The following is a 12,755-nucleotide window of genomic DNA, read 5'->3' as shown; positions in this document are numbered from 1 at the left end:
ACCTAATTTTTGGTTGCACGTTTGTTTTTTTTTTTCCTTCATCTAATCAGCACAATAATTGTAGCGCTTATGTTTTAATGTGTTCACTTCTACAGGAGAAACATGATCCTTGTTTATGGTTCTGACAGATAGAAGTTTGCCATTGCCTGAAATATGAAAGTTTATTTTAGTATCTCGTATCACGTGCTCAGATACAGAGTCTGTAGTGTTTTCTGGTGTGCTACTTAGCATTTGTAATAGTAGCAGATCCACATAACTTCACTTAGCCTTGTTTATTCTGATTATGCTGGAAATGCAATTTTATGTGAGGGTTATTTTTATAGGGAGTACTTGCTGATGCTGTTTGTTTAATGTAATACACCTGGTTTATTTTACCCTTGAAAGTCTCTGAATTTTTCCACTTAGTGTTTTAGGGGGTGGGATTGTAGGCTTAAAACCCCCCCCAAAACATACAACCAAAGCAAACCAAAAATCCCCAAGTGTATGTAGGATATTTTCTTATGTCTTTTAAATTCATTGATGTGTGATTTTTTTTTTTAAATATTTTTTTTTTGCGCGCATAGTTACATAAAAGCAAATCCACAAAGACTAAGTTGTAACTTTTAGAAAAATATTTTGGATAGATAAGTTTGACCCAGATCCTAGAAGAAGCATGGTTTTGTTTTTTTGGTATGGTTATTAATGGTGAACTTTGTATAGCAATAAGTAGGACTTCTGTAGATAATGGGTACATTTCCTTACTTTATAAAGAAAGGACCAAAGTCAGAAAATCTTCATCAGCTTAACTTGTCAGGAAAGGATTCTGCCTCAGCAGTCAAATTCACCTGTCGTTTCTAGACTAATATGACTAGAAGCCATGCCTGTTTTGATGTGTTCATAGGCTTGACAATGAGACCAAATCTCTGGCTATTTAACAGAACTGATGAGGTTCTGTTAAATGAGAAATTCAGATTCTGGGTCCCAGGTGCTGTCCTTATGGTGTACTTGTCTCTGACAAACAGTCTGACCCATAGGTGTGGTTGATTTATAAATGTTAGAACTGAGGCATACTGTTAGTAAATCCAAACATTTCTCTGGCATTAAATTTAACTTGTTAAAATGAATTCAATGTCAATGAATTCCATAATGTGTAGTAATACTTGGTTTGTTTTCATGCAGAGTCCCAAGTCTGGTGTCTTTGGAAGAGACAAAACTGTACACTGGTGTTGAGTATGGTAAGTAGATCCTAATTCTGTTCGAACAGGTTGAATGTAAGTGTCGATTTCATTCTTTTATTTTTTTTTTTTCCTTCTGTAAAAACAGTAGGTTCTTTTTGAGACCATAATTTTGATTCTTCTCTTTACATTAAATGGGCTTTTTTGGCCAACACAGTAGTTCTTCTGTACACATCGTTTCATCTTCAGCAATGGTATACAAGGTACAAATCTGCTGCAGTAATATGGCTGGGAATGGGAGCTCAGGTCCAACCCCTGGGTCAGACTGGTTGGGCTTTTGTACTTCCATGCAGATGAGAGGTGCAGGAAGCAACACCCATCACCCAAGGACTGCGCTTGGAAAGTTATCAAGGCCTAACAGGCTAAAGGCTGTGACAGCTTCATTAGAAGAAAACTGCATTTTTCAGGCTTTGTGTTTAGTCTTCACCATCTTCCAAGTGAAGATGGGCTATGCCATATATGCCATATAAATAAGCAACTGAGGCACACGGTAACTGCTTATTGGACTATTATATGTGTTTAGGTGCTTTAATACTTGTAAAATCTAGTCCATTAGTTTGTAAGTGTTGAGTTTGTAGCCCTGTAACATGTAATAGAGAATAGGTGTTTATTTAGTCATCTTTTGCAGCAATTAATATTTTTCTGGATTAAAACTTCCCAAGGAGACTGCTTGTATCATTGATCCTTCTTTCTTCTGTGTTTTTTATTGTTTAGATTGGGAATATCTGTCCCCCTCCATTTACTGAAGGGGAGTAAGTCCCCAGTCTTTTACTGGCTTGATCGCCTGATACATAAAATCTGTATTTTATTGACTTTCATTTTTAGCCTGCTTAATGTGTTACTCAGTTTTCATATGCTAAATTATCTGCCTCAGTCTGTGGTTAGAAATGAAGCCAGCTGTCAAGGCAGATAAAGAAGGTTTTGTACCTATAAAAAAACCATTCTGTTGACTTGATAAAGAAAAGAAGGCCCTATGAGAGTGGCGTCCTTAGGTAATACAAGGTGGTACCTCTTATAATATTCCGTATTGCTGTTTCTGAATAGTCTGCTCCGGCTTTCAACTGGTTTACTTACATATAAATTGCTTTTTATGCTGTTGTATAATAAAGAGAAAATGTTTATTTTTTTGGTAGATTTATCAAGAGAGAATTATCGAGAAACGATTGCAAGGGTTACAAGGAAGTTGCTGCGTAAGTTTAACCACCCCTCTATCTAAAAAGTACTATGTTTTGGTTTTAAGTATAATTTTATAGATGAGAAACTTGTTTCATTTATTTTGCCTGTAATTCTTAAATTTAAGCTTTGTGCAAATAAAACTACTGTTAATTTTTAAAGCTCTTTTCCTCTCTGCTAATAAATTGTTTTTCTTCCAATTGCAGGCTATATACTTGATAACTCAGAAGATGATACCAAGTCTTTGTTTCTAATAATAAAGGTATACTTATAATTTGTAATACTTAAGACAAGAATATTCATTTTGCAAAATAATCACTCTTTGTCATCTTTTTCTTTCTACAGATTATTAGTGATGTTTTACAGTTCCAGGGGTCTCACAAGCATGAGTTTGATTCACGATGGAAAAGCTTTAACCTAGTGAAAAAATCAATGGAGAACAGGGTCAGTGATTTTTGTTTGTAATACTTAGGTGAGGAATGGATGTAGTTCCTAATGTTCAGGAAGACTTTTTTCATATTTTTGTTGCTGTTCTGATCAGTTTTCATAACTCTGAAATCTAGTTCCTTGATAAGAATATTCTTTTGCAGTGCTTTTGTACCTTTATCTGGAAATCTTATGAGTAAATAGCTTAGCATTTCTGAATTGTAGTAACCCTCAGTTTGCATATATCCTTGGACCAAAGTCTGAGATTTGGCATGGCACTCCATTCTGGTCCTTGTTAACTGAGAGATTTCTGTGACCAGAGCTTCCTTTTGCTTGCAGAGTAATAGGCAAGTAAAAAAAAAAAAAAACCACAACACTGTGGCAGAAGAATCAAGGTTGTCTGCCAAGAAGAATTTCTACATGAAATTTTCCTTTCTCTAGAAGAAAAAAAGTACATTCAGTCAGTACAAATTGCTAATATGAATACTGAAATCTAAACCAGATTATATATTTGTTTACAGCTTCAAGGAAAGAAACAGCACATCAGAGCTTTGCTGATTGACAGAGTTATGTTGCAGCATGAGGTAATACTTTCACTTAAGTTTTCACTAACTACTTTACTTGAAAAGCTGATTTGTTAGTGTTGTTGTTTAACAGAAGACGCAATAGTGCTGCACTAGTTGTTTTCTTACATTTATGAAATATAAAAACGATCTGTCCTTTATTTGTGGTTTCTGTGCAATTTAGCTGAGAACACTAACGATGGAAGGCTGTGAATACAAAACTTCCCACCAGGAGATGATCAGAGATCTTCTGTGTTTGTCCACAAGTTCATATGGTCAGGTAAGGAACAATGCCTTTTAAACTGAAATATATGGAGCTTTTTCTTGATCCCTTCAAGTTATGCTTTCAGGATCTTCACTTTTCAATTTATTTTTGTGGCAACATGAAATATTTATTTACTTATTTCATTTGCAGTAGTTGCCAATTCTGGCATAATTTTTGCTTTAAGCCCCTTCTTTGTGCAAATAAAGAAATTAACTGGGTGGAGAGACTGCCAACTCTAGGTTACAAATTTCAGATTTTTTGAGGGGCTTAATTCTGGATTTTTAAAAACAGTAATTCAGTTAAAGTACACCAGGTTGAGGTTTTTAGATGTGATGACATAACACTATTTGGAATGCTAAATACTTTTAGGAAGTAGCTATTATGGCATCCTGGTACCTAAAAATACACAAAACAAGTGTTCCGATAGTTGGATTCTGAATTTTTTGCTTCCTTATGTGTGTAAGTTCAGATCCATCTGTGATGAGTTTTGCTCACTGCATCTGTTATTCTAGCTGTTTGCTTTTCAAATGATCTTAAAAACACATTGACTGGTTTTTGGCAACATAAAGAATTTTTTTAACTTTGTAGCTGTTCTTGAGTAAATGCTAGAAACAAGTAGGTTTTTACAAACAACTGTGAGCGAGGGTGAGGCGAAGCATGCTATTTACAACCCTCTACAAATAATTTTGTTTCTGTGCACAGATAAATCATGTAAACTCTGTGCATAAGTAACTGAAATGGATAAGAATGTTACTTTGTGTACTGTATTTTTGGTTCAGAAGACTTACTAGTAATGCCTGTCTTCCCACAGGTCAGAAGTAAAGCTCAGCAAGCATTCTTCACAGCTCTGGGAACATACAATTTTTGTTGCAGAGATATCATTCCTTTGGTTTTAGAGTTCTTGCGTCCAGACCGGCAAGATGTCACTCAAAAGCAATTTAAAGTACTGTCTCATTAAATTTGTTTCATGTCTGTCTTTTGAAAGTGTTTCTATGGGAGAATTTTTCATGGTGAAAGTGGGATTTGCTTGTTTCTCAGCGTGACTGATATTTTCATGGCGTATAGTTTATGCATGACTACTGTAAGGAATCACTGTGATGAGATCAGTTGTCAAGAGAAATTTTGTGTTTATATATGTTCCTCATTTCATTGTGTGTTCAGGTATTACAAAAATATATGTTAACACCTATTTTTAAATTATGAAGCGGAAATTGAAGAGCTGTAGTCCATGGTGGTAAAGCTCATTAAGCAGGTCTGTCAGCTGTAGCAGTGTAAGAAAATAGCATGAACTGGACAAAAAGTTGATCATGCAAAAAAAGGTTATACTAAATCAGGTGGGGTTTGTTGTGAAGTGGTGGGTAATTGCTGGTGCTGTCAGAGCTGGAAATAGTGCTGACTCAGTGAAGCCAGGATGCAATCTATCCATCCGGGTGTTTGCAAGCATCATGCTTCCCTCCTTCCTCTGCACCCCACTCAGTCCTCCTGGCCACAGAGGCAAGTTGGACTCTTGTCATATGGTTGGAACAACAGCTATGGCTTATTGTCCCGCTCCAGCTGCCTGCTAGGTACTATTAGGCAGCCTGTAATGACATTGTTTGCATATCTTATTATCCATTTTTTTGTTTCTTGAATATTATTTTTTTTCTGCTACCCTTGTACCTCGCTTTCTCCATCTCTGTCTCTTCCCAGATAAACAACCCACACCTGATTACTTTTTCATGATTGGTCCCAGTTTTGCTACACTTACAGCATTTGCTACCATACCCGAATTTGATATTTCTGATACTGCTACCAGACAGTCTTGCCCTATATGATATTACTGATGTAATTACCGAGGCACTGTTGTTTCCTAAAACTCTGCTCTCCGAAAGGTCCCCAAGACTTCCTTCCGATTGCCTGTGAAATTTGGCCATTTCTGACATAACTCCCACCTAATCATCTATGAAATCCAGCCCACCTTTGTTTCACTGTGTGTAACTCTTGTCAGCTTCTCACACAGTCGCCCATCATGTTCAGCAGTTTATTGTGTCCAGTAGTTATCCATGTCCTGTTCAGTTGGCAGCGTTTCAGATCTGTGCCTAGTTACCAGCATTGTGATTTGCCTGCAACCTAAACATGAATAAGTTCATAGAAGGGCTACGTGTGGTACTTGATCATTGAGTAATCTCCTTTATGATGTAATTCAGAAATCAGTCAGCCATTCTGTGGATAAAATAATGGGCAGGGCTTCTAGTCTCATTAAAACAGCTCTTTAACATGAAGAGGATTCTGTGAAAAATCTTCAGTATTTTGACAATGAGGCTGCATAGCTGAATGTTTATGGCACATTGTCATGATTTGGTAATATGAAGATTAATTTTTATTCTGTGAGTGCATGCTTATGTAGATAGATATCACTTATACATGAACAATGCTTCAGCTTTCTAAAATTACATCTCTCATTTTACAGGGTGCCTTATATTGTCTTCTTGGAAATCACAGTGGAGTATGTTTGGCAAATCTTCACGATTGGGATTGTATTGCACAGACGTGGCCAGCAATTGTTTCTTCTGGGCTTAGCAAAGCTATGTCCTTGGAAAAACCATCCATAGTTAGACTCTTTGATGACCTAGCAGAAAAAATCCATAGGCAGTATGAAACAATTGGATTGGATTTTGCAGTAAGTGACAGATTGCTTGGTATTAATGTCTTGGAGTCTGAGATTACCTAAATGCTTGAGACTCATGTATATTATTTGAGTTAGTGTTCTGATGTTGATTGCATTCCAGTTTCTGTTACAGAGGAATGTAGACCTGTATTTGTGAGAATAAAGTGATAGAGCTTCCTTAATACTATTGGAATTTGTAACTTTTTGTTAAGCTATAAGGAAGCCTGTTACAGAAAGGAATTTTAAGTTGCCTTTCAGTGTTAATTAGTATGGGACATGCTGATCAGGTGTGAAGATGTGTGTTGGTAGGACAGTGTCATGAAAATAACATTGCCAGCATTTGTAGCATTGTCCCACTGTGCTGACACACAGCACTCATTACACAGCTGCCTCTTGCCTAATCAGTGGGATAAATGGCGTGGGACTTATTTTAAAGAATGAGTGCCAATTAATACAAATATTTTATAAACAATTGTTTTGCTTAATGAAATACTAAAGTTTGTCTTTACCTTAATTTTAAAGTAAAATAAAACATGTACGTGGAGAAACAATTCTGCTGTGTGAGCACAAAAACTGTCTTCCCTACTTCTTCATGGACTTTTCTATGTGGACAGGAAATTCTACACTCTGCTTATTTCAAAACAGAAACAAACATTAAAATCTTGTAAGTTGCTACTCAGTCCCAAATCTTTGCATTCTCTGTCTATAGGTTCCAGAGAAGTGTGTTGAGGTAGCTGTTATGCTGCAAAAATCAGAACATCCAAGTTCAAACTTCACGGGTCTTCGTTCAGAAGAAATTCAGTTAGGAATTCAGCGACAGAAAGAAAAGAACGCTGAGGCTCTGCGGTAAGTTAACTTCCCTTAACACCAGCTTATACTACCCAATATTTACTGTACGTTAAATGTAATCATCTAAAATTGCTAAACTGACTCTTAAGCTTGACAAATTTAAATGACCAAGGATTGTTGTGGTGTATCTTCTCTCTTGAGCTGGCAGCGCCTCTCCTCTACACTCATATGTCTGCCTTTCCTCTTACTCTTCCCTGTCCTCCCAGTTGGCACTGTGTTTACTGCATTGCCTTCGCTCACATTTTGTTGAGGAACTTTTATTCTGTTTTTAAATGGTTCTCTCATTATTGTCTGGTTGATGATTCCCTCTTTTTCCCTAAGAAACTATGAAAATTTGGTCAACATGCTGCTGGACTGTGTGGAACAAAGAAATCTGTAAGTCTCCCTTTTGGCGCATGAGAATTTTTTGGGGGTGGGTTGGAGGTGGCTGCATGAATAAATATCAAAGGCATCAAGAATTGCAGTTAGTGTGACCAGAATTGACTAGTATTTTTTCACCCTTGAGGTAGTTGTCCAACAGTAGTATGTCAGTAGCAGCCTTGTGTAAAATGGATTGTGGCTAGCTTCTTGGAGAGCTTTTGCAAAGGTAGCTGCAGAAGTTGAATTTCTGGAGGTCCTTGTACACTTGCATATGGATTCTGCTTGCCCAGACAGGAAGATAAAGGCCAATATAGGGGAATCTTGCATGACTTTCTCCTAGGTGAAGTAGTAAATAAGTCTTGAATTTATTTTTATTGGGAGCTTGATTTGTTAGTATAAGGCGTCAGTCACATCTTGGAGTTAAGCTTTGTTGTTAATTAGTTTGACTTGCTTTTTTTTTTTTGTTCTGGGAAAAAAGCTCTGGTCTGTCTGCGTAATACTGACATCCAAATAGATTTTAATTGGTTGCAAAATATCTGTGTTTAACAACTTCAAAAGAATATCCTGAGAGGTCTGTATTGTACATTGAAATTACCAGATCAAAAAGGCATCATTAACTGAGTATGTTTGATTGCACTTGTGTGTTCCCTGAACACTGGAGGTTTCCCTAAATGACAGTTAAGTGGCGTAGAACATTACTTAGGTTAGTCCAAATATAATTACATAATCTTAATATGTATAATAATTTCTGTGCAAAAGCAGTGCAGGCAACTGTGGTACTTATTGTCTGTTGACTGTTTTGAATTTTTTTTTTTTTTAGTCCCTGGAAGTTTGAGCACATAAGCATTGGTTTTCTGTCTCTGCTTTTGAGGGATGATAGGATACTGCCTGTCCGTGCCATAAAATTTTTTGTGGAGTGTCTCAACCATGATGCAATTGTAGTTCGTAAGGTAAAACCAACATAATTACATCTTTGTATTTTGCAGCTCATTGGGGTTTAGATCAGATGTTTGTGGTGTTTTGCTGTGATAAAGCACAAAAACTGAGGTGTACTTGGCTCCTCAGCCTTCTGGCCATGCCTGTGTACAAAAGTTCCTAATCCAAGAAGATGACAGTCTTGGCAGTGCTGTAGCCGTGACATATGGTGTAAAGTCTGTAAACTGTGAAAACGTGGAACGTACCTATGCATTCTTACTTACTACAGGACTCTGTTGCAGAATTTCTTTTGCAGATGTCTGTTTTTTCCATCTGCAGCTTATTACTTGGAGGGAACCATGTATATCTTACAGTTGTACCTCTTATTCTGCTTGTTGCTTCAGCGAGGCTTGAAACTAATGGCCACTTCCTTTTATTCCTGAAAATCATTGGTGGGAAGGTTTTTTTGGGCTATAAAGGTCACACTTCAGTCACGTCCTGTATCCCCTGAAATGAGTGAGATTACTTCCACTGCTACTGCGGTTCACTTCAGGGCACTGAGCAGCTGGCTTAAAATGTGGCTATGGTGAGATAATTAGACACATCCTTCTGGAGGTAAGTGTATGGAATGGATACATTAATGCCTGCTTCTTTCTTTTAGGTGGCCATCTCGGCTGTGGCTGGTATTCTCAAGCAGCTTAAGAGAACACACAAGAAAGTGCACATCTGCCCTTATGAAATAAGTAGGTTTTATTTAATATGATAAATGTCTTACATTTATCATAAAAAAAATTTTTTTAAGCATATTTTTCTGGTTAAATTATATATTGAATCATAAAATTTTCATTTCTCTCTGGTTCTTGTTGTCCTAACCAAACAAAACAGGTAATGTAATTGGTCATTTTTCAGTCTGTTTTTTTTGTTGTTTTTTTTGTTTGTTTCTTTAAGCAATGTTAGATGTGCAAGTGTGTATTAAGCTATTAACTTATTTGAAGTGAGTTAAAACTTCAGAGATATGGTTGTTCTCCGTTCAGAAAGCCTTGGAATTTGTGAGAATAATTTGTGTATCTCTCTTTTTATTCTCTTTTTAATAATTTCAAATGGCACATTTGTATACATTACTAAAGGAATTTGTTCTATTACTCTTAGTGTTACTTTTAATCTCCTAGGGCAGATCTCTCTACAGATTTGGTTGGGGTGAGGGAGACATAAAAGCTTTTTGGAATATTTTTATTAAAGTAAGTTGTAACATTTCCTGGGACTGTTAATGAGCAAGTTTGACAGAGTATAAATTCCTCTTTAACCAGGTGGAAACCCGAAGCCTTCCAGCATTCAAGCTGGTGACAGACCGGATAACCAGTGGCTGCACTATGACAGTCAGAGTTTACCAAAGACTAAGGAAGCTTGGGAGTCGTGTTGTTTTGTGGAGAAAACACACTGGGGATATTATACCTGGCCTCAGTGAGTAGCATTAAGCATTAAGATAGAATTGTGAGAATCAGCAGAAAAAAAACACACAGGAAATTAAGTAATGTTTGTTAAATTTAATTTTTTAAAATTGAAGCAAAAAACAACCCAAAACAATTTATTTTGTCCTTTGTGCTCCTTGCTTATTTTGTCACTTCTGGGTAGTTTGGGGGGGGTGTTGTTTTTTTGTTCTGTTTTGGGGTTTTTTTGGTTTATTATTTATTTTCTACCTGTTTCTCTTTGGGTTTTGTGGGTACTATAGGCACATATTTCATATGGTTATTTAACTGCTGTTTTTAAAATGAAGTATGCATGTTAGAAAACCATATTTCACAACTATATAATTTTCAATCACCGATAATTCTGGATTGCTTGGTGTAGCAAAACCTTTATAATAAGACTTAATTTTTTTGTTGTAAATTTTCTTTAAAGTTTTACTTTTTTGGATTTGTTGCTAAATCTTATTTAATATAGAGAATATGGAAAATAAACTTTATTTTACTTTGAGGCATGTTACTGTATGTATTTATTTTTTTAATATTCAGAACTATGACAGTTTATGCTCCTGTTGAGCATCAGCCAAAGCTTGGGCGAAGGAGAGATGAGCTGACAGAGGTAAGCATTTCAGTGTGTTTCCCTTTTTGTGGGATTTTTTTAATACTAATTCTCCTTTCTCTTTTTAATACTGTTCACAGATTATTGTGGAGATAATGTGGAGACAAAATTCCCTTTTCTCTTTTAACTTAAGTATTGCTTGTAATTTAGAGAGTGCTTACACAGAATATGTGGAAACAAATCTATTTTGCTTGATTGCAAACCAAGATGGAGATGGAACTCAACTATGCCGTTTCGTGGCTGTGTGGATAAAATTGCTTTTGACAAGCAATAAGTGATAACTATTCTGAAACCTAGATCCTCACTAGACAATTTTAATTGTATTTTTTCTACTTCACTTTCATACTTACTGTGTTAGCATAGAAGAAATTATTTTAGTGTGTTGCAGCTTCTCTGTCAGCAATCATGGAATAGTTGTATTAATGAACGCTTTCTTATTCCCTTTGAAATCTTTATCAGAGTTTAGAACAAGGTAATTAATGACAGTGGGAATGACTACTTTGTAGTGGTTGTGCTTGTGAAAGGAAAGACTACCCAAAGTCATTAATGAAAATAAATATCAGGAGTCTTGCAAAACATTACCTAACACTCCTTATAAAATGAAGGGGGAAATGGGTAACTGAGGCATGATTTTTTCCAAAAATAGAATTAAAATGAAAAATGGAACTTGGAAAGATTGGGATATCACTGTGACAAGAAAGCACCTCAAAGCTAATTTTTTTTTTTTTCCTGTTACAGGCAGAACAAATTATATATGATCATTTTTCTGATCCCAAGTTTGTTGAGCAGTTAATAAAATTTTTGTCTTTAGAAGACAGAAAAGGAAAAGACAAATTTAATCCTCGCAGATTTTGCCTCTTCAAGGTAACTAGAGTTCAATAACTACATTGCTTCCATTTTGTAGATGATTATCAAAGCATGGAAAAGCCACACTCTATTTGGGTTATACCTTACTGTTGCAAAATGTTGATTTTTAAATGTATGCTGTGATGATTAATGCTATTAGTCCTCTCTTCTGATTAACTACTTGGGGAAACATATTTACTGTAATACAGAAGTACGTAGGACACTTGTATGTAATTCTGTTACAAAGCAAAGTAACTTCAATTTCTGCATATTCACATCTCAAGTGCTTCACAATCTTATGACTACAATGGTTTGGATGGATAATTACTGAAGAAACTTTCACATCTTGTTTTACAGGGCCTTTTCAGAAACTTTGATGATGCCTTCTTGCCAGTTCTTCAGCCCCATTTAGAACAACTTGTGGCAGACTCCCATGAAAGCACCCAGAGATGTGTAGCTGAAATTATAGCTGGCTTAATAAGAGGTTCTAAACACTGGACATTTGAGAAGGTGCTGAAGTAGTGCATTTGAGTGATTCGTGGAAGTTAAGGAATAAGTTTGAATTATTAAACAAATTAAAGTTAGGAAGTTGAGGGCTTTTAATGTGTCACCTATGTCCAAGAAAGGACTGGAAAACGTTGCAACACTTAGTCTTCATTGCCAGCCTTTGAGCACAATTCATAGCTTGGTTTGGTGCCTATGTAACACTAGGTGTTAGTTTTAATCCTGAAGCATTTTACTAAGAACAGTTTGCTGGCAAGGAGATAGCAAAGCTGACACAGTTTGTAATTTCCAATTGAAATAAATGCTTATGTCCACCTCGGACTATTACATCTTTATTTAGTCTAGACCTAGCTGTCTAGATTATCTTTTAAATTAGTTTCTATGCTGAAAAATAATTCTGGGAGAATCAGTTAGTTAAAAAATAAATTAAAATTGGGGAGGGGAAGTCCTTGGGGTGTACAGGACTGCTGTATATACCAATAATACCAAAAGCAAAGTGTACGGGTCTCTGATGCAATTGTATTTAAATCACCATGAAAATGGTGCATATGTAGTCCACAGTATTTCTAAACAAAATTAAAATGATTCCTGAAATCTTGCCTCTGATAGTATGTATTTCCTTTTATAAATATTGTACTGTAGCTCCTGCCAGAATCAGTATCGTTTTTCCATGATTTGAAAAGACAGAAGGAATTAGGTTTGCAGAGGTTAGATGGCCATTTTGTCCCTAAATAGACAAATCTTGTCTTTTGCCTTTTTGCTGAGCAGGTGGAAAAACTTTGGGAGCTTCTCTGTCCATTGCTTCGAACCGCTTTATCCAACATTACAGTGGAAACGTATAATGATTGGGGCACCTGCATAGCAACCTCCTGTGTAAGTACCCCATTTTTAGTCTTGTAAAGCTATATCCA

The 12,755-nt window shown here is 36.1% G+C and overlaps 1 protein-coding gene across 1 annotated transcript in view; it reads left to right on the top strand.

Moving 5' to 3' along the window:
• PSME4 (proteasome activator subunit 4) overlaps positions 1-12,755 on the top strand; it is a 69,514-nt gene that overhangs the window by 42,340 nt on the left and 14,419 nt on the right. Inside the window, exons 21-37 of the mRNA XM_086482273.1 lie at positions 1,159-1,214; positions 2,348-2,404; positions 2,594-2,649; positions 2,733-2,831; positions 3,335-3,397; positions 3,561-3,656; positions 4,453-4,584; positions 6,091-6,300; positions 6,998-7,134; positions 7,459-7,512; positions 8,318-8,447; positions 9,074-9,155; positions 9,720-9,873; positions 10,425-10,494; positions 11,233-11,358; positions 11,698-11,850; positions 12,613-12,717. Of these exons, the coding sequence (XP_086338399.1) occupies positions 1,159-1,214; positions 2,348-2,404; positions 2,594-2,649; positions 2,733-2,831; positions 3,335-3,397; positions 3,561-3,656; positions 4,453-4,584; positions 6,091-6,300; positions 6,998-7,134; positions 7,459-7,512; positions 8,318-8,447; positions 9,074-9,155; positions 9,720-9,873; positions 10,425-10,494; positions 11,233-11,358; positions 11,698-11,850; positions 12,613-12,717 (1,780 nt within the window). The remainder of the gene's footprint in view (positions 1-1,158; positions 1,215-2,347; positions 2,405-2,593; positions 2,650-2,732; positions 2,832-3,334; positions 3,398-3,560; positions 3,657-4,452; positions 4,585-6,090; positions 6,301-6,997; positions 7,135-7,458; positions 7,513-8,317; positions 8,448-9,073; positions 9,156-9,719; positions 9,874-10,424; positions 10,495-11,232; positions 11,359-11,697; positions 11,851-12,612; positions 12,718-12,755) is intronic.

Source organism: Leptosomus discolor, chromosome 2 (genome assembly GCF_034619465.1).
Source record: "Leptosomus discolor isolate bLepDis1 chromosome 2, bLepDis1.hap2, whole genome shotgun sequence".
Classification (NCBI taxonomy): domain Eukaryota; kingdom Metazoa; phylum Chordata; class Aves; order Leptosomiformes; family Leptosomidae; genus Leptosomus; species Leptosomus discolor.
Note: the sequence above shows the minus strand (reverse complement) of the source record. Positions and strands in the feature narration are given on the sequence as shown.